The sequence below is a fragment of the Mustela erminea genome, chromosome 6 (assembly GCF_009829155.1).
Source record: "Mustela erminea isolate mMusErm1 chromosome 6, mMusErm1.Pri, whole genome shotgun sequence".
NCBI classification, from domain to species: domain Eukaryota; kingdom Metazoa; phylum Chordata; class Mammalia; order Carnivora; family Mustelidae; genus Mustela; species Mustela erminea.
In genome coordinates this window covers 15,363,809-15,384,734 of record NC_045619.1, presented here as the reverse complement: position 1 = coordinate 15,384,734, position 20,926 = coordinate 15,363,809, and the positions used below count along the sequence as shown (strand labels likewise).

General features: G+C 43.7%; 1 protein-coding gene across 6 annotated transcripts in view; it reads left to right on the top strand.

The window, feature by feature from the left end:
• RFX4 (regulatory factor X4) overlaps positions 1–20,926 on the top strand; it is a 157,773-nt gene that overhangs the window by 80,900 nt on the left and 55,947 nt on the right. For 5 of the 6 annotated variants that reach the window (XM_032346506.1, XM_032346509.1, XM_032346508.1 and 2 more), the window contains 3 exons: positions 2,869–3,082; positions 4,704–4,781; positions 11,266–11,429. In XM_032346506.1, the coding sequence (XP_032202397.1) occupies positions 2,869–3,082; positions 4,704–4,781; positions 11,266–11,429 (456 nt within the window). Of the gene's footprint in view, positions 1–1,041; positions 1,192–2,868; positions 3,083–4,703; positions 4,782–11,265; positions 11,430–20,926 lie in introns of those variants that run through there. The other variant, XM_032346507.1, reaches the window with a different exon arrangement.

Genomic DNA, 20,926 nt, shown 5'->3' with positions numbered 1-20,926 from the left:
GCAATTTCCAATGAGCTTTACAGAAATATTTTGAGCAGGAGATATTTTGGAATAAATTTCTAATAATTTTCCAAAGTAACTGCTCTGAAGTACAAATCTCATCTGTAAAGAAAAAAATCCAGTTATTTGTTTAAAAGTGAGCCTTCAGCCTTGGTAAGAGTAGGGAGTACAAAACCACACCCCTCCTTACTTATTTGCTGGTAAACCCAGGGGCTGGCACACAATGGGCAATTCAGTCCTCAGATTGGTAGGAACAGTGTTGCATGAACGGAAATGAGTGGGTCTTTGAAGAGTCCCTGGGTCTAATACATTTTTGCTCATCTCTAAGAGAGAGGAGTAGAAATAAGACTGCAAAAATAGCACCATAGTAGAGACGGGGAGGAAAGGTGGTAAAGATGGAATAGAACCGTTTCCCATCCTTTATAAACTTGGAGAGAGTTACCTTCTGCCTACATGTGAGAACCTGTTTTTGTTTTTGTTTTTCTTCTTCTTTAACCCAGAAATAGGCAAACTGGGCACTATTTTTTTAAAAAATTCCGTGGTGTCAGTTGCATGGTATCCCTTCCACAAGGAACCCCCTGCCCAGGTTGGTCACACTTTCAACCATTTGAAAGGTAACAAGAAGCTCTCATCTCCAACCTGCCAGTTGGCCTTAGGAGAAAAAAAATCCCTCAACAAATTTACCTTGACAGAATATATGGTGGGGTTGGGGGGGAGTGTGAGTTGTGTTGACCTGTCCTACAGAACTGAAACAAAAAAACTGAGACATTTTTCAAAGCAGAGCAACAGCTTCGCTGAAATGGCTGCTCTCAGCAACACACTCTCTGGAAAATCAAGAAGTGGTCTGATCTGAATATGCTATCGGTCCCTTGATCTCAAGAGATTATAAAGGGGAACTTTGTTAAGGTTCAGGAGGCGTGTCCTAACCGCCTGGCTGCCTGGAGGACAGTCCTGGAGCCACGGAACCCGCCCCTCCCCCGCCCCAGGGTACCTCTCCCTGCCGCTGGCAGTTATGACAGTTGGGAAGTAGAAGGTGCAGAAGACAGAGAGCAGCTCAACACAAAGAAGAACTTTCTGATAACTGTCCCGACCCAAAATGAACTGGGCTGCCTTCGGAGGGCCTGAGTTCTTCATCCCAGGAGGCATTCAGATAGAGGCGAGATGCCCACTAAGCAGAAATATCACAGAATGGTATCAGGATAAGGGGGGCAGGGAGAGGGGAGGTTATGTGTGCTCATCTCCCTTCCCCGTGAAGCCTCTCCCCTAACTCAGAATGCTTTCTTCCCGGTATTATTTGAGGACTACCCCCAACCGTACCTCCGCGAGCAGCAATGAGTAATTTATGTGCTGTACAGCGTTTCTGAAAGCGAGGTCCATGAATTTCTTTCACTAGCATTGCCGTGTGGCTATAGAAACCTACTCTAGATCTACTGAATCAGAATCTTTGGGGGGGGGGTGGAGCCCAGGAGTCTGTATTTTAATGTTTTGTAGGTGATTCTTATTAGTAGCTAAAGTTGGAGAATCCCTGGCTTAGTAGTTAAAGCACTTCAGAGGTTCAAATCCTGCCTCTGTTCAACTGGGGGATCTTGGGTGGGTTACTTCAATTCCCCAGGCCTTAGTTGCCTGGTCTGTAAAATGGGGCTAATAGTTAATTCCAGATTTACGGGGGTTTTGCGAAATTAAATAAGGTAATGTGTGTAGAGTGCTTCGCAACACATTAGCTGCTGGGATGAGCGTCGTGTAATAGTAAATCGTGACAGCATCTCCAGCAACTGGGGATCATAGAGCTGGGAATGTAATTCAGGTGCTCTACCAAGTAGGCTGGTCAGTCTCAAACTGACGTGCGTCGGAATGACCTGAGGTGCTTGCCCCAGTGCTGATCCTTGCGTCCCACTCCGCTGTTCTGAATCAGTAGGTCTAGGAAGGGCCTAGGCATCTGTATTTTTATTACGTTCTGTAAGTGACTCGGAGTTCGTAGTCGCCTCCCATGGTGTTCTCTGCTAGGGCAGCATAGTGCCTTCGTGGTCAGAGAGACGGTGTTCAAGAACCTCTTCTAGAAAGCTGGATGACCTAGGGCACGTGTCATAAGCCTCCTTCCCTCCTTTTGCTCATCTGTAGAAAGACTGTGCTAATAATCCCCATCTCCTAGTAGTAGTTTCCAAAGTCCAAATGTAGGTAAAGCGGTTGGCCAAGTGCTCAGCATGGGGCAAGCACTCAGGAGTTTCTGTAGCTAAAATCTAAACAAAATGTAGCTTCTGTCCCTTCTTCTGTCTTCATGGAAAATGTTGCTATTACTAAGCCCACTTGAGTTAATGAAAACTTTCGGCCTTTTACATATCCAGTGCCAAGGGAGCCGCTGACTGTATCTTTTGAAAATCCAGTTTAGACTATCTTTATTGACTAAGGAAGATCTGGGCCAGTGAATCGGTGGCAGTGGTGCAGTTAGGGGTTGCAAACACACCCTTCTTCTTGGGTCTTCACCGAAAAGGACCCCCGAGTTCTGTTCCTCTGAGATCACACTGGCACAATCCAAGAGACTAAATACCAATGGAACTTTTTTGCATCCCCCCCTTTCTGCTTTGCGAAGTATTTGACTTAACATTTTCTGTAGGAGGCAATTTGGGTTATTTTTACCTGCCTGATTGATGGCTGGCAACTTGGAACTTTGGTTTAATTCTAGATTTCTGAGATGTCAAGTCTCCCAAGAGAGTTAACTCTTCTAGCCCAGGGAGGGTGGGCCCAACCATCCTTGGCCTTGGGGACCCCCTCCTGGAAGCCACACTTGATAAAGTACATATGGGTCTCCTCTCTCTCTCTCTCTCTCTCTCTCTCTCTCTCCCTCCCCCTCCCCCTCCCTCTCTGGCCCAGGTATCATTACTACGGCATTGCGGTGAAGGAGAGCTCCCAGTATTATGATGTGATGTATTCCAAGAAAGGAGCCGCCTGGGTGAGCGAGACAGGCAAGAAAGAAGTGAGCAAACAGACGGTGGCATATTCACCCCGGTCCAAACTTGGAACGCTGCTGCCAGAGTTTCCAAATGTCAAAGATCTGAATCTGCCAGCCAGTCTGCCTGAGGAGAAGGTGACCACATCTGAGGTGTTGCTGGGAGTGGGTGGCTTCCCTTTCTCTCTCTCTCTCACAACACGCACAACCTTTCTCTCTCTCAGTGCAAAATGGTGACTTTAAAAATATAAAGATAGAGGGGTGCGTGGGTGGCTCAGACTTTTGATTTTGGCTCAGGTCTTGATCTCAGGGTCATGGGATCAAGCCCGGCATCGGGTTCTGCAGTGGGCGTGGAGTCTGCTTAGGATTCTCTCTCACCCCCTCTCCCTCTGCACTATTGCCCCCACCCCTGATTCACATGCTTACACTCTCCTTCTAAAAAAAATTTAAAACATATAAAGATAGAAATCAGAATAAAATATGGACCTTAGTTAATGATAATGTACCCAAATTTATTCATTAGTTGTAAGAAATGCACCACCCTAATGTAAGAGGTTAGCAATAGGACTTATGGGTGTGAGGCATATAGGAGCTCCCCATACTATTTTCAGAACTTGCCTGCAAATTTCAGTACTCTCCTAAAACAAAAAGTTTATCTACCTATCTAACCTCCCTACCTCCCCATCTATGATGCCACACTGTCTCATGTCACGAAGGAAGAACCCTTTTGGCTCTAGATTGTGGATTGGTTTTTTAATAGGATTGAGTTGGTGTCCCTGTGTGCTGCAGAGGATGTGGTGAAATCATAGTCCCATAGACAAAGAAGACTTTATAGGGTACCGTGAGTCAGATAGTTTGGGTCATAGGGCATTTGGAGAAAATGCCTGGAAATACATCTCTCACCTGCGTATCTTGACACAGCCCAGTGCACTAGCAAATGCTGAGCGTCTGCTGTCTACGGATCCCCTGGGAGCTGGGGATCCCCTGGGAGCTGGGACACGCTGTAACTGAGGCATGAATCCTGCTCCCAGGAGTTTCATGGTCGAGGAGGGGAGATGGATGTCTGTGCACAAGTTTACATAAATGAATGCATGTCTGCATTCTGGAGCCAGATGAGTATCTGTAAATGCTTTAAATCTAAGAACTAGTAACTTTTTTCCCCTTAAAGTTGCTTTTTTTTTTTTAATATATCAATAAACTTCCTATATTGTAGCTTTAAAATTCTTGGATAAATAGATCTGGAGATGTTCTTCTACTGAGCAGATTCCAGGAAATTTCTGAATGTCTTTTTGTGATTTTTGGCAAACATCCTTCTTATAAGTACTCATTGGGTTTTAATTCTTCAGTATCTCAGCTGATGAGAATCTAATAACGTCCTACTGAACTCTGTGGTGGGCCAGGGGCCGTGCAAAGCGCTAGGTACACGAGTAGGAATAATATGCCATTTAAATTTTCCCAGGGCCCATGGTCTCAGGTGTGGGGACTGGGAGAGAGAGAGAAGCCCACGCTTTCCACTGGATCCCAGGGCAGGTGCTCTGCTGGACAGAGACATGTCCAGAAGCACAGAGGAGGGACCCCAGGGCCAGAGAGAACCACAAAGGAAAATCAGACTTACTTGGGTCTTACAGGATGAGTTGGTGTTAAGTGGATTTCATCCCCTCAACAGGGAATAAACGACTTGAAAATTGAAATTCCAAGGGGAGACAGTGGTAATGTCTATTAATTATGCTTTTATTGTTGACCCCCTTTCTCCCCACAGGTCTCTACCTTTATTATGATGTACAGAACACACTGTCAGAGAATACTGGACACTGTAATACGAGCCAACTTCGATGAGGTAGGTCGGTCAAGGTTGAGCCACAGAACACTCTGTATTAAAATATCATGGTAGCAGGAGCGCCTGTTTTGAGAGCCCCTCCTGGGTGCCAGGCCTTTGGAAACCCCTGTGGTGCGTCAGCTCCCATCATCTTGCCGGTGATCCCGGGAAGCAGGGGCTGCCCTTACCCCCGTTTCACGCATCTTCTGTGTGGACAGCAGGTGGCATGGCCCGCTCCTTGATCTGACTCGTGTGCTGTCGCCTGCCCCACTGGCTTACGAGGAAGACGGTTTCGCAGGGTTACTGTTATCCCCGGTATTATAGGTTCGGAGAGACAGGAGGAAAGCTTTCCTATATTTTGGATTTAATTTTTTCCTGAGGCCCCATTTTCTTTTTATTTTAAAATAGTGCAGTTAAGGAATGGAGAGGAGAAACAGGGGAGGACGAAGGGCAAGTTACATAACCAGAGAGACCGTAAAATAAACCTTCTTGCCTAAAATGCCATCCAAGAAAGCCTTCCAGAGGGACAGCCAGAAGCCACTCGTTTCACTGCATAAACCTGAGGCCTTTCTGATTCCAGAAAATGCCTTGAGGCAAAAAAAAAAAAAAAAAAAAATCCAGCCCCCCCCCCCACACTCTCTGGCATAGGTGGAGGACATTGAATTAGAGGACGAAGCAGGCTCCAGTGGGGCTATAAAAACCAGGAGCTATTTATTGGTGGATGAGATCCCAGAGACTCCCTGGTGTGGGTTTCAGGGCAGGGGGTGGGGGAAGGCTGGGGTGCTCCCTGTGGGAGAGGGGAGGGTACAAGATGGCGGGGAGCACAAAGTGCTCTCTCCCGCATATTCTTGTGCCTTTCTGCCCCCGTGGCTCACCGCAGTGAGCATTCACTGAGCGCCGCGCTTACCTGTGAGAGGTCACGGACTGTTCCCTCAGTAACCGGGGCGCGGGTGGTCGCCTGCGAGCTGGCCCTGGGCTCACGGGTCCAAAGGAGATGGCAGGGTGCTGGTAGAGAAGGACTCCTGTTCCTGCTCTCGGCTTTTATTCATGAGATGGTTGAAATCTCCCAATTCATTGAGCAGCCATTTAAGCGGGTTCTTTTATTATTTATTTATTTATTTATTTATTTATTAAAGATTTTATTTATTTATTTGAGAGAGAGACAATGAGAGAGAGCATGAGCGAGGAGAAGGTCAGAGGGAGAAGCAGACTCCCCATGGAGCTGGGAGCCTGATGTGGGACTCGATCCCGGGACTCCGGGATCATGACCTGAGCCGAAGGCAGCTGTCCAACCAACTGAGCCACCCAGGCGTCCCTAAGCGGGTTCTTTTAAAAAAGAAAGAAAAATCACTGCTTTCTCTCTTGTTGTGGTTTGGCTGTTTATGTCTTACACCCCAAAGGTCACTGAGATGAGAGCAAATAGAGGTTCGTGCTCAGTTCAGACCACACTGGCTTCTGTAGCTAATAACCCCAAGTCTTAATACATTAGAAGTTTATTTCCCACCGCCGTCACGACCCAGCGTGGGCGCTCACAGGGGGCAGGCTGGTTCCTGGGGGTAGTTGAGGGACCCAGGCTCCTGCCACCATGTGGCCACACCCTGCCCTGGAGCCTTGGCGTCCTCATTGTTCAGCCGGCAGATGGGGAAAAGGTTACAGGGAAGACCTACCCGTTTCTTAACGTTGTCAGCCCGGAAATAAAAGGCATCATTTTTGCGCATGTTCTGTTGGCAGAAGCTGGTCTCTTGGCCCCACCATGATGTCCTCACTGGGCAGCACTTCTCTCCCACAGAAGAGGAGCTTGGGGAGCTCTAGTGGCCAGCTGTCCCTCTCCACTACAAGTACTAGCCACAGAACTAGAGACAGTGTCCCCTTACATTTGTATATACTTTATTCATCTCAAAACTCAGGCTCATCCTCTCAATACACTTAATTCCATGCATTAATTCCAGCACTTACTGGGCACTTAACGGGGCCGTGCTCCTGCTGTAGGTCTCAGGAATGGGGCAAGAAGTAAGACCCAGCCCACAGGGGGAAAAACAGGAATGCACATCAGGAGTAGGATGCAGAGTATATAGTGAAGGCTGCGGGAACCTTGAGGGGGCCACGTTTCTTGTGGGGAAAGTGCCAAGACTCCGAGCCCAGGCTCTGCCGTGAAGGCCGTTCTTGTTTATCCTAGAAATAAAGGTAAAAATATCATCCCTGCCTTTTTAATGCAGCGGGTTCCTGGAAGGTGAAGATGAGACAATGCTTAGTAAAAACCCTATACAAGGTCATAGGAATGCTTGTCAGGTATGTCAACCAGAGAGTTATAAGACTGGCTCAAGGACACACATTCGGTTAGGGCCAAAGTCATGGCTGCCTCTTTTGTCACCTGACACCTGCAGTCCAATATTCTTCCCATGCCCCTGGCAGGGATATTTGGTGGCTGTTTTTAAAATGGGTAATCAAAGTGTGGTTCATTCACCCAGCCACACAAGAATGAAGGGGGTTATTTTCCTTTTGATGGGCATGGCTTTCTCCCACGGCTGAGGAAAGTCATGGGTAAGTTTGCAGTTTGCTTGACCTTGCAGTTTGCTTCAGGTCTTTAAGATCTTTAAGGGTTGAGGTTATAACTAATGCTGGTATCACATTCTTAAATGATCTTGTTGGCTGACTCACTGTTTGTCTCCTACCGTGTTGGTCTGTCTTGTTTGCTCCTGTATCCACATTACCCATATTCTTAGGCTCTCGGTAAATATTTGCTGGGGAGATGAGCGCATGGATGGATGGGTGGAGGGATGTAAAAGTGCCACGGCCTTGTGGCCCAGTCAGGCAAGTACAGAGAGCCCCAGTCTGCACAGAGGTGACTCCCTGCAAAGCCTTCTCCAAACTACGTTGCATAAAGAGCTGTCAAGTCCAGAGGTCTTGTGTTTGAGTCCAAATCCACTACTTACCAGCCTGTGACCTTGAGCAAAGTACTTAATCCCTCTGGGCCTCTTTTTCTTTGGCCCTAAAATGGAGATGATCATTTTATCTACATGAGAATTCATGGAAGTGTCTGATTTTGAAATCAGAGCATAAGATATGATAGATATTTTGGTGGCTAATGCTTTGTTGAGATCCTTTCAATGCTGTAGCAACTAAGCACCTCTGACTGGAAGTTATGTGATGTGTTCCCAGAAGGTGCTAGTATATTCAGGATGAAGTAAAGAACAGATATAGAAAAGAAATAGAAAGCCCACATAGGTACTCATAAGGAAATCTTCTCCTGATGCTTCACTGAACCAAGAAGGAAAGAGCTGGGAGTTCAGGGGACTGAAGTAGATAATCCAGAAAACTCGTGCTTTTCCATCCTTTGCCTCTGACGATGTCGCCTCTTACAAGGAATAAGGAAACCTCCTCCCTTTGGACTGATAACCCCTTTCTGTTTGTTAGTTCCCTACATGCTACCAGGCATTTTGCCTCCATGATCTTATTGGGTCCTGTACTGGGTAGACGTGATCTCTATTTTACAAAAGCCAACAGGTTTCCTATTTAGGTATTTCTGCGTGAGCTCCAGACTGTTGACTTGACATCCAACTTAATGTGGCCAAATCAGAGCTCTGACTTTCCACCTGAACTTGTGTTTCCCTTCTCAGAAGCCCCCCCCCAGTGGCTCACGCTGTGAATCTTGATGCTTCTCCTCCCCTTACCCTTCATACCCAGCATCCTAGGAGGTCCCACCTGCTCCCCCTCCTGTGTTACACTGTGCCTGTCCATTTCACACCCAACTTCCAAGTCTAGGCTCTTGAGCTTTCCACCGTTCTCCCTTCTTCCTTTCCTCCTCACTCTGAAGAAAGAGTACCTTAGAACGTTAAATGGCCTAAAATGTGGAGGGTGAAAAGGGAGGTTAAAACTGACCCAACACCCGCCTCTCCAAAGGCTGCTCAGGAGACTGAGGACTGATCAGGGCTCCCTGTGCAAGCTGAGCAGGATTAAAACAGACAGATGCCTGCTAAAGACTGATTTTCCACAGATTTGTTTTAACTACACAGCCGCTGATCTTTTCCAGAATTTCGGCTAGAAATTGACTGCTCACATATTTAAAAAATAATAATAAAATAAAAAAGAGTAGGGCTGCATGCAAGGAGAGCTAAGAAAGACAGATGAATTCAGAATCTAGCAAATCATAGGAATCAACTGGGCAGAGGTTTCTAGGCAGTATTAGAAGGGCAGGCAGGGAGGTCTAGGACCCGGGGACCCTGATGCCCAGGGACAAGCTGGCCTCAGGGAACAGTGGAGGGTCCTCTAGAAAGAAAGCACCTTAGCCAAGAGCCCTGACCATCTCTAGGCTCAAGCCAGCCAGTAGTCAGCCACCAGCCATTCCAATGTCAGAGCAAGAGCCTTTACAGGTGAGCAGAGCTGCGGTGGGCATCCTGGCTGGGTAACACTCAGAAGCTTAGGCAAGGTATCACAAAGCTTAGGGGAGCCCATGGATTTCTTGGGGCCAGTAGTGGCTGTGTCTGCATGATGTAATCACCACTGCCACTAACCTTTAGTAAGTATCTACCATGTGCCAAGCATTAACATAGGTACTTACAGGAATCTTTACCAAAACCTATGCTGTAAGTGCTACCTTTACTGCCATTTCACAGGTGAGGAAGCTTACCTATCTCTAAGCTGAGAGACAGTACACCCCTGGTTGGTAGTGGGGCCTGGGCTAGAACTCTGGAAGATAGTTTTCGCTCATCTGCATTTTCTGTTTTAAGTTCTAGTCTGCCTGAATACTCTGAAATATTGTCACTGTTATAGAATAAGGGGGTCTGTGATTTAAGTGTCACAGTTTGCAAACCTGAACTTCATTCACCACATTGATCATGGTTTTGCTCGATACCATGGGCCCCCTACAAAGTCCGGGGGCGTGCTTTCTCCCCATGCCTTATCCCATTAGCCTCCCACCCAGGCCAGGCCATGGGTGTCAGGGAAGTCTGTCCACAGGAGGCTGATCTCAGGTCACCAGGCTGGAGTCAGAGGTAGCCTGGTCAGAGGAAGGCGAGACCCTACCCCTGAGAGAGGCCTGAAGGACACTGCAAGTCGTGAGGACAGGGGTCATGAGGACAGGGATCGTGAGGACAGGGATCGTGAGGACAGGGGTAGAAAGCTGGGAAGCGAGCAGCAGTCCAAGAAGAGCTGTGGGTGTCAAGTATGGGGTAGAAGAGCTGTTACCATGAGAAGAACAAACTAGCCACAAGACTCATCTGTGGAATGATCTGTGGACAGACATGGGCTCCGACTCCTCCATTCCCTGACATGCTATCTGCATTTGGACAAATAAGTTAATGTCTCTGCAAACTGGGAGCAAGGATTCTCAGCTGTAGTAATACAAGTATTCAGTGAGAGCACCCATGCAAAGTGCCTGGTCTGTTGTAGTGACTTGATAAATAAAACAGATGCCCACAGTAATCCCATCTCCAAAGTAGGAGACGGGGAGGGGAGAGGGAGGGTACCAAATTATCTTTTGCGTTGGATCAGGGTTGATTTAGGAGCCAGGAATGTGGGTAATGCTGCAGGTGGGGGTTTGAGAGAACCCATCTGTGGGGAAAAGAAGGACACATAGTCCAGGAACCAAGTGGAGCCTATGAGAATTCACAAAGATTCAGTCATTTGTTCCCTGTCTTCAAGATGAGACACTCCTCAGTGTTAGCTAAACTCTACGTATGTTTTTTTAATTCTAGGTATTTTAATGCTATCGGGTACATTAGTTAACCGCCTCTGCTGTTTCCCTTCACTTCCCTTACCTAGTCCTGCACCCCGGGCCCGCACCCCGCTGTCTCCCTGACCTCCGGCTCACATGGGAGAAGATGGAGGTGTACAGGCCCCTGAAGAGTTGTCTGCCTTAGACATGTGCTCTGCCACTTCCTCAGCAATGGCACAGCTAGAGCTCCTGCCATGATGTGGAGAACGCTCTCTCTCCAGTGCCGCTTGTATTTCTGTTCTGTGCTAGTGGTTGGGGTGGGGGTGCCCACATGGTTCGTCCACATACTACCATCTAGCATCCCACAGCGGCCACAGCCAGCCAGGGCTCTTTGGAGAGATGGAGGAATTTGGATAGGAAGAGGTCCTTGCATTTTCTTCCGGTTTGGGTACGCACATTTCAAGATGCCTTCCGGATACATTCCTTTTAACAGCACCTCACACATCATTCCCTTCTTCTCGAGAATACCCAAGGGCCCCAAAAGGCCCAAAGAATAGTGAGCACTGGTGCTCTCAGTTCCTTAATCTTTCCCTGGACCACGGGGAGCATGAAGGGGGCGATGGGTTACTGCTCGTCCTCTCTGGCAGGACAGACTTGACCCCAGCCTGTGAGGCCAGGTGGTTCTGCAGCCCGAAGCATGCATAGATGGGCAGGGGGAGGATGGGGCTGGGGATGGGGCCACCCCTGCACAGCAAGGGGGAGCAGACGACCCCACTGAAGACTGGTGGGACCCCTGGCTTTGATGGAAGGGCCTCCTAACCTCATGGTTCTCCTTTCTGGGTGTTGATACAGGTTCAAAGTTTCCTTCTGCACTTTTGGCAAGGAATGCCCCCCCACATGCTGCCTGTGCTGGGCTCCTCCACGGTGGTGAACATTGTCGGCGTGTGTGACTCCATCCTCTATAAAGCTATCTCGGGGGTGCTGATGCCCACCGTGCTGCAGGCGTTACCTGACAGGTGGGTACGCTTCTTCTTGTGACTCGTCCTTAGCTCGTGCTGTTCCTGCCTGTCTCTCACTGAACGTAATCATGCACTCTCTGGTGCTCTCCCTTGTAAAGACCGCAGACATTGGGCTTTTAAAAATTCAATTTGATTTACAGTTTTTAATATAAATAAAAATTGGAACATTTTGAACCATTTGTGTGGTTCAAAATTCAAAAAGTATAATGCGGAAATGGTGAAAAGTCTTTCCCTACCAACTCCTGTTCCCTAGGTACCCCAGACTTCTCCATAAAGCATCAAATTGAGTCATTTTCTTGATGCGGGATGAGGTTCAGCGGGGTCCATTCAGATCTACTGAGCGCATATAACCAATGCATACATCATATTCTTTTTTTCTTTCCCACTGAAACGGTGATATACTCTATTATACTATTCTGCACTTTGCTTTAAAAAAAAAATCATGGAGCTTATGCTGGGGCTTCCTTGCACCTCCAGATCACTCCCTACCATGCCCCACACTGCCCCCTTCCCCGGGGGCTGGACCAAATGGAGTACCTCACAAGGCTCTGTTTCCCTATCTTCAAGGGAAGACAGCATCCAGGAGGGAGGGAGAAGAGGGAAGTCAGGAGACGGACTCGTCTCTCTCCCTGGGAGGTCACCTCAGGCTGGCCCTGGCCATCCACACGCCCCCACCACCAAACCACCAAATTCAAATTCTCCTGGAGTACCTGTGCTTAGGTTGGAATCTTGTCCCTTGGACATGGGATGGGTGAGAGCCTGCTGCCCCTAACTCCCCACCCCACAGCAGAGTCTCCGTCATGGGCTCCTTTGTGCCTATGGACACCTTCATGGCGTGTCCCTGGTAAATAATCTCGCCTATTTTGAGTGGCCTCTGTTTCCTATTAGGACTGTTAGAAAACATTTCACATCAGTCTGTAAAGAGATTTTATTCTTTTTTTGTGCCTGCATACTGTTCCCACGGACTGGATGTCATCAGTTGTCTTCATGCTTCCAGCCTTGTTTTACTACAAATAATGCTGTGATGGATGCTGTACCTTCCTTTTCAGGGGGCAGGGGGCATTAGCTTTCCCAGGGCTGCAGCAACTAAGTAGCACAAACTGGGTGGCTTAAAACAACAGACATGACTTCCCTCACGGTTTTGGAGGCCAGCATTCTGGAATCAAGGTGTTGGCAGCATTGGTTCCTTCCAGAGACGTACTCTGTGCCTGTCTCCCAGCCTCTCGCGGTGGCTGGAGTCCTTGGTGTTCCTTGGCTTGTAGAGCTTCCCTCTGGTCTCTGCTTCTGTCTTCACATTGACTCCCGCTCCATGTGTCTCTCTCTGTCGCATAAAGACACTTGTCATCGGATTTAAGGCCTACCCAGCTAATCCGAGATCTCATCTCAAGACCTTTAATTTAATCACACTGCAAATAAGGTCACCTTCACACATTCCGGTGGACATACTGGGGAGTGGGGAGGGGGTACCACTTATCCCACTAGATGACATATGTGTGCAGAATAAGTTCCTATAGGGCTGAATTTCTGGTTCAAAGGATGTATGATTTAAACTTTTCTCATTCTTTTATTATGAGTGAAGTTGAGTGTCTGTTCATATCTTTAAGAGCAACTTCTGTTTTCTTTCCTGTGACCACTCAGTTCTTATCTTTTGATCATTTTTCTATTTGGTGGTTGATGGTTTTCTCATTGATTTATAGGAGTTTATTATTATTATTTTTAAAGATATTATTTATTTGTTTGTTTGAGAGAAAGAGAGAAAGAAAGAGAGATCATGAGCAGGGGAGAAAGGGAGGAACAGGCTCCCCGCCAAGCAGGGAGCCTCGACGTAGGGCTCCATCTCAGGACCCTGGGACCATGACTTGAGCCAAAAGCAGACACTTAACTGACTGAGCCACCCAGGCATCCCCAGGAGCTCTTTATTTATTAGGTATAATAACCATTTATCTGTGTTAAGAGTTGCAAATAGTTTCTCATTTTGTTGTCATTGTTTTGTCTCTGCCACCCAGAAATAGATTTATGTAGTTGAATTTATCAGTCCTTGCTTTATGGCTTTTGGATTCGGTATCTTAGCTTTAAAAGTCCTCCCCATTCCAACGATTAAGTAATTTTCCCATGGTTTATCACACTAACTTTATGGTTTCATTCTGTACTTTTGAATTTTTGTTCAATCTGGAACGCATCCTGGGGTAAGATGAGAAGTATGGCTTTGTTTTCTCCTCAGCAGCTCTCCTGTTCTCCCAGCACCGTATGCCAATTATTCCATCTTTTCTTCAGAGTGGAGATGCCCTTTTTTTATATATAGTAAATTTTATATGTATTTGAGGCAGTTTTTGGACCATGCCATTGATACTTCTCTGCATTCATGTTCCACGGTCACTCTGCTTTAGGTTTTGTGCTTTTAAACATATTTAATAGTTAGTAGGACAAGCTCCTCTTACTTACTTACTTTTTTTAATAATTTAACAATTAAAAAATTTTTTAAATTTTTAAAAATTTTAAAAAATTTCCATATGAACTACCTTGTCATCAGTTTGCCTATTTCGATAGCTCATAGATCGTACTTACACATGTATTATTGGGATTACATTACATTTAGAGACCAATTTAGGGAGAATTATGTATTTATGATACTGAGAATTCCTAACAACATGGTTTGCCTTGACATTTATTCTGATCTTCATTTTGTGACTGTAGGAATACTGTAAATGTTTTTCTTTCTTTTTTTTCTTTAAAGATTTTATTTATTTGACAGACAGAGATCACAAGTAGGCAGAGAGGCAGGCAGAGAGAGAAATGAGGAAGCAGGCTCCCTGCTGAGCAGAGAGCCTGATGTGGGGCTGGATCCCAGGACCCTGGAACCATGACCTGAGCCCAAGGTAGAGGCTTTAACCCATTGAAGCCACTCAGGCACCCCTGTAAATGTTTTTCATATAAATCTTACACATTTAAAAAATTTATTCTTAGATATTTATCTATTTGTTGCTATTGTGAGTGCAGTCTTCTCCTCTACAGCTCTTGACAGTTGGTGGTTTATGTCTATGAAAGTTATTGATGTCTGTGGTTATATTTGGAGCTGGCTATGCCAAGCTTATCTTGTTGTTGTATTTCTTTTTTCAGGTTCTTACATTTTCCATGTTTAGAATCCTGTTATCTATAAATGCAAATAGTTTTACTGTTGTTTTTCTAATTTTTATACCTCTCATTTATTTCTCTTACCTAATTACATTGGCTTATGCCTCAAGAACATGTTGAAGTTCTTGACTTTAATGAAAATGCATCTAGTGTTTCTCCATTAAACATTGTGCTGGCTTTTGAATTAAGATTGATAAACTTTATCATGTTAGGGAATGTCTGTATTTTCTTAATTCATTAAACGTTTTGTGAAGGATGTTGAATATTATCCAATGGTTTTCATCATCTATGGAAATTATTACATTATCTGTCTCCTAATACTGAACCATTCTTGCATTCTTAGAATAAACCCCACTTGCTCATAGTATATTTTTTTAATGTGCTACAGGATTTTATTTGTTAATGTTTTATTTAGAGGTTCTGCCTCACAGCCATAGAGTGAGATTGGTCTGCAATTTTCTTTTTTTTTTTTTTAAGATTTTATTTATTAATTTGACAGAGAGAAATTACAAGTAGATGGAGAGGCAGGCAGAGAGAGAGAGATAGGGAAGCAGGCTCCCTGCTGAGCAGAGAGCCCGACACGGGACTCGATCCCAGGACCCTGAGATCATGACCTGAGCCGAAGGCAGAGGCTTAACCCACCGAGCCACCCAGGCGCCCTGGTCTGCAATTTTCTTTTTGTGTTTAATCATCATTAGTTGTTGGTATCAATGTTATTCTTGCTTCATAAAAGAAATCTGGAAGCTTCTCCCCACCCCCATTTTTCCCTGTGCTCTGACACACTTTAAATAGCATTGAAATTATTTGCTCTTGAAGTCTCTGAAGAATTAATTCCCCTTTGAAGGCATCTAGTGTGGTGTTTTGTGGGAGTAAGTCTTTGAAATTTTTCTTATTTCTTTTTCCATAGTAATTGGTTAGTTTAGATTTTCTGTCTTCTCGGAGGTAAGTTTTGGTAAATTACATAATATCCACTTCTAGATCTTTAAATGTATTTGCTGAGGGTTGAGCATAGTGGATTTGTAGTCTCATTGAGTGTCCTCTGTGTCTCAATATTTCTGCTTTAATACATTTCAGTTGGTGTACTTGGGCTTTCTGCTGCTTCTCTGTGATTAAGTTACCGGTTTCATTTTTTCAAGGCCCATGCTCTTGGATATATTTATTGGTGCCATTACTCTTTATTTTCTAATACAGCAAGTTATTTAACTCATCCCTTTTACTTTCCTAAGTTTACTCTGTTCTTCATTTATTCAACAAACACTTTATTGAGTGCCCACTACATAGTTTGTTGTTTCATCAGTGACCCAAACCAACTGACGCTTGATTTACTTACTTTCTTTCATCCTTGTTTAACAACATAAATATTTCAGACTTGAGTTTTTCTTTGAGCACTATTTGAGCTGCATCCCATAAGTTTTGATATGTAATATTTTAACATTGTTATTTCCTAGATATTTTGCAACTTTGGTTTGGAGTTCCTCTTTGCCCTAAAAATTTTTTAAAAGTCCTTAAAAACTTACAGTTGTTAGGAGCTGTTATTTTCTGGCTATGTTATTCATTTTAGCTTTTATTGCCTAGTGATTAATGACTGTTTTCTGAACTGTTTTCTCTTTTGATATTTTTTTTTTTTTTAAGATTTTATTTATTTATTTGACAGAGAGAAATCACAAGTAGATGGAGAGGCAGGCAGAGAGAGAGAGAGAGGGAAGCAGGCTCCCTGCTGAGCAGAGAGCCCGATGCGGGACTCGATCCCAGGACCCTGAGATCATGACCTGAGCCGAAGGCAGCGGCTTAACCCACTGAGCCACCCAGGCGCCCTCTCTTTTGATATTTTATGTGTTTTCTAATACATGGTCAATATTGTGACTCTTGGGAAAATGAAGCACTATCTATCTTCAAAGTGCAGACTTCGACAGATCTGTATCTGGGTCAACAATTTTGTTATTTATTCTGTTGTCTTAGTACTGGTCCACTTGGACTGTTATGGACCAAGACAGGTAAATAGGTTTCAGACTTTTTACTAATATGTGCTTAACTATTTGACCTTGAATCTCCCTTAATTTTTGTTTTTGAATGTTGATGCTATGTTGTATAATGTTTTGATATTTCTAGTTGCCTTCTCTTCAGTGTAATACCTTCAATATGAATTGCAACATCTTCATTGTAAATTGTACTCCTAGCATTATTTTTTTGGTACACTTAACATTATAAAGTCTAATTCAAAATTTTTTGGCCCAGAATTTAGGTTGTCTGATATTAAGATCATGACCTCTACGTTCTTTTTGTTTTCATCTGTCTGAATACCTGAATACCCTGTCCATCTTCTTATTTGTGACCTTTATAACTTACTTATACGGAACCATTCAGAATTTGTTTTATGGTTCAATTGCCTTTTCTCTTGCTAGGTAAGTATAGCCCAGTTACATTTCTTGACACAACGGATAATTTGTTCTTAGTTCTATCATTTCATTTTACATTATTACATATATGTTTATAGCTTTTTATTTAATATTCTTTTAAAAAATTCAGGCTTATTGAAATATACTTGATATATATCAACATTAGCCATTTTTAGTGTATACAGTTGACCCTTGAACAACACAGGTATTGGGGGTGCCAAACCCCTGTGCAGTTGAAGAAAGTGCATAACTTTCAACTCCCCCAAAACTTAATGACTGATAGCCGACTGTTGACCACAAATCTTACCAATAACATAAACTGGCATAAAGCAAAAACACAGATTTTGTATGTTACGTATATTATATACTGCATTCTTACAATAGAGTAAGCCAGAGAAAAGAAAATGCTGTTAAGAAAATCATGAGGAAGAAAAAATAAATTTACAGTGCAGTATTTATTGAAAAACAATTCCCATATAAGTGTGCTCACACAGTTCACACCCATGTTGTTCAGGTGTCGACTGTACAATCAAGATGTAGTTTCACCACTTTAAAAATGTTCTCATGCCCCTCTTCCTTATCGTTCGGGATTTGCATGGCATATCCTTTTCCACCCTGTTACCCTGTATCTTCATAAAAAATAGATTTCATGTAGCCAATATAGTAAGCTCTTGATTTTTTATTCAATCTGACAATTTCTACTTCTAGTTGCTATGTCTAGACCTATGCATTTAATATTAATGATACAGTTCATTTAAAAATTCCTTCTAACTAGTTGTTTTCTTTTTTTTTTAAAGATTTTATTTATTTGAGAACAAGCGAGTGAGTGAGCATGAGCAGGGGGAGGGGCAGCGGTAAAGGGAGAAGCAGACCCCACTGAGCCAGGAGCCCAACGTGGGCCTGGATCTTAGGACTCCAGGGTCATGACCTGAACCAAAGCAGATGCTTAACTGATGGAGCCATCTGGGCACCCCTCTTTTCTTTTCTTTTTTGTTTTTTTAAGATTTGTTTATTTATTTTTAGAGAGAGAGAGAGAGAGCACAAGTACATGGGGGAAGGTGTACAGAAAGAGAATTTTCTTTGCTTTTTGTTTTTTTTTTAAAGATTTTATTTATTTATTTGACAGAGAGAGAGTACAAGGAGGAGATAGAGCAGGCTACAGAGGAGAAACAACGTGGGGCTTGATCCCAGGACCCTGAGATCATGATCTGAGCCAAAGATAAACACTTAACCAACTGAGTCACCCAGGCAATTCAGAGGGAGGGAATTTTCCAGCAGACTCCCCACTGAGCACAGAGACCCACATGGGGCCCAATCTCACAACCCATGAGATCATGATCTGAGCCAAAACCAAGAGCCGGACGTTCAAACAACTGAGCCACCCAGGCGTCCCCTACTTCCCCTATTATTTTCTATTACTTCCTTCTGTTTTTATCCCATTTTCCTCTCTTTGCACCTAGTTTTAGGTTAAATTTTTGTATCACTCTATTTTTTCTCCATAATCAGACTGTTCTTTATACCTGTTACAAAAAAATTTTTAGTGGTTGCCCTCCTTGCTGCCTACCTTCAGATGATATCCTGCTGCTTCCCACGTTATGTAGGGACCTCACAACAGTCTACCCCAATTCATCCTCTCATTTTTTATGCTGCTGCTGTCACACGTTTTGGATTCGTATATATACTCAAAACTCACATGTGTTGTTACTGTTTTTGCTTTAGATAACTATCCTTTAGACTGGTTAAAGATACAGAAAACAATCTTTAAAATTTACCTTCAGTCTAGTGATTTTTGATCCTTGTTTCTTTACATAAAATCCCAGTTTCTGTGATATATTGTCATATCCCTTGCCTGAAGAATCTTCTAAAACCTCTCGTATTGCCGGTCTGGTGCTAATGAATGATTGTGGCTTTTGTTGGTCCAAAAAAGTCTTTATATCTTTTTCATTTCTGAAAGATACTTTCAGTGGGTGTGGTGTTCTGGATTCACAAGTTTTCTGTTTTGTTTTGTTTTCAGCACTTTATAGATTTTAATCCGTTTTTTTCTGACTTGCCTGTTTGCGCATCTTTTCTACTCGGTATACAGTGTGCCTTCCCCACCCGCCCACCCCCCCACCCCGGCTGCCTTCAAGATTTTCTCTATCTTTGGTTTTTAGCTGTTTGAATATGACATGTCTAGTTGTTTTGTTTTGTGTTTAATCCTGCTTGAGATTTTCTCAACTTGGATCTGTGCTTTGATGTGTTCCATTATATTTGGAAAACTCCCTGCGGTTATCCTCTGCTCTGTCTTCTCTCTCTCTCTCTCTTCCTTCTGTTATTTCAGTTACGTGCATGTCAGACCTTTCCATACTGTTCCACTACTTGGAGGCTCTGTTTTTTGTTTTTTTTTTTATTTTATTTATTTATTTGACAGACACAGATCTTAGGTAGATACACAGACACAGATCTTAAGTAGGCGGAGAGGCAGGCAGAGAGAGAGGAGGAAGCAGGCTACCTGCCAAGCAGAGAGTCCGATGCGGGCCTCAATCTCAGGACTCTGGGATCATGACCTGAGCCGAAGGCAGAGGCTTTAACCCACTGAGCCACCCAGGCGCCCTTGGAGGCTCTGTTTAACTTTTTTTTTTTCACTCATTTTGTGGTTTGGTTTAGGTCATTTTTTATTGGCCTATCTGCAAGCTTACTGACTTTTTTTCTAGTATATGTCAACTTTACTGATGAAGCTGTTGATGGCATTCTTCATCTCTTTTGCCATGTTTTGTTTTTATTTTCATTTCTAACATTTCCTTTTTATTATTTCTCTTTCTCCTGAAATTCCTCATCTGTTCATCCTTATTGTTTATCTTTTCCATGGGAGCCTTTGGCATATTAACTATGGTTATTTTAAATTCCTTGTTTGATAGGTTCTTTTGATTGCTTCGTCTCTTGAGAGTGGACTCTTTCTCTTTTCAAAATGTTTATTTTTGGAGTATAGTTGACCTACAATGTAACATTGGTTTCAGGCATACAGCATCGTGATTGGAAAATTCTATACATTATCAGCGCTCACTGCAATAAGGGTAGTTACCATCTGTCACTATCCACCATTATTATAATATTGACTATATTCTCTGTGCTGTACCTTTCATCCCTGTGACTGACTTGTTTTAAAACTGGGAGTTGGTATCTTCGCCTGGTTTGCCCATACTCCCTGTCCCCCTTCCATCAGGCCACCACCAGTTTGTCCTCTGTATTTATGAGGCTGTTTCTGGTTTTTTGTTTGGTCATTTGGTTGGTTTTTAGAATCCACATATAGGTGAACTCCTATGGCATTTGTTTTTTTGGTCTGATTTATTTCACTTAACATACTACTTTCTAGGTTCATGTATTTTGTTGCAAATGGCAAAATCTCATTCATTTTATGGTGAAGTAATATTCTGTTATGTATCTATGCCACATTTTCTATATCTATTAATTGATGGACACTTGGGCTGCTTCCATATCTTAGCTATTGTAAATATGCTGCAGTGAATATAGGAATGCACGTAGCTTTTCAAGTTAGTGTTTTGATTTTGAGTCAACAGCCAGAGTGGAATTACTGAATTGTATGGTATTTCTATTTGGAACTTTCCAAGGAACTTCCATACTGTTTTCCACAGTGATTGGATTAATTTACATTTGCACCAACAGGACGGAGGGTCCCCTTTCCTCCACATCTTCACCAACGCTTAGTAGTTTTTGCCTTTTTGATACTAGCTACTGTGATTGGGGTGAGGTAACATCTCATTGTTGTTTTGATTTACATTTCCCTGGTGTTTTGATTTACATTTCCCTGGTGATGAGTAATGTTGAACATCTTTTCCTGTGTCTGTTTGCCATCTGTATGTCTTCTTTGAAAAATGTCTGTTCAAGTTCTCTGCTTATTTTTAATTTGATTACCTGTTTTTTGGTGTTGCGTATGTTCTTCATATATTTTGGATGTTAACCCCTTAT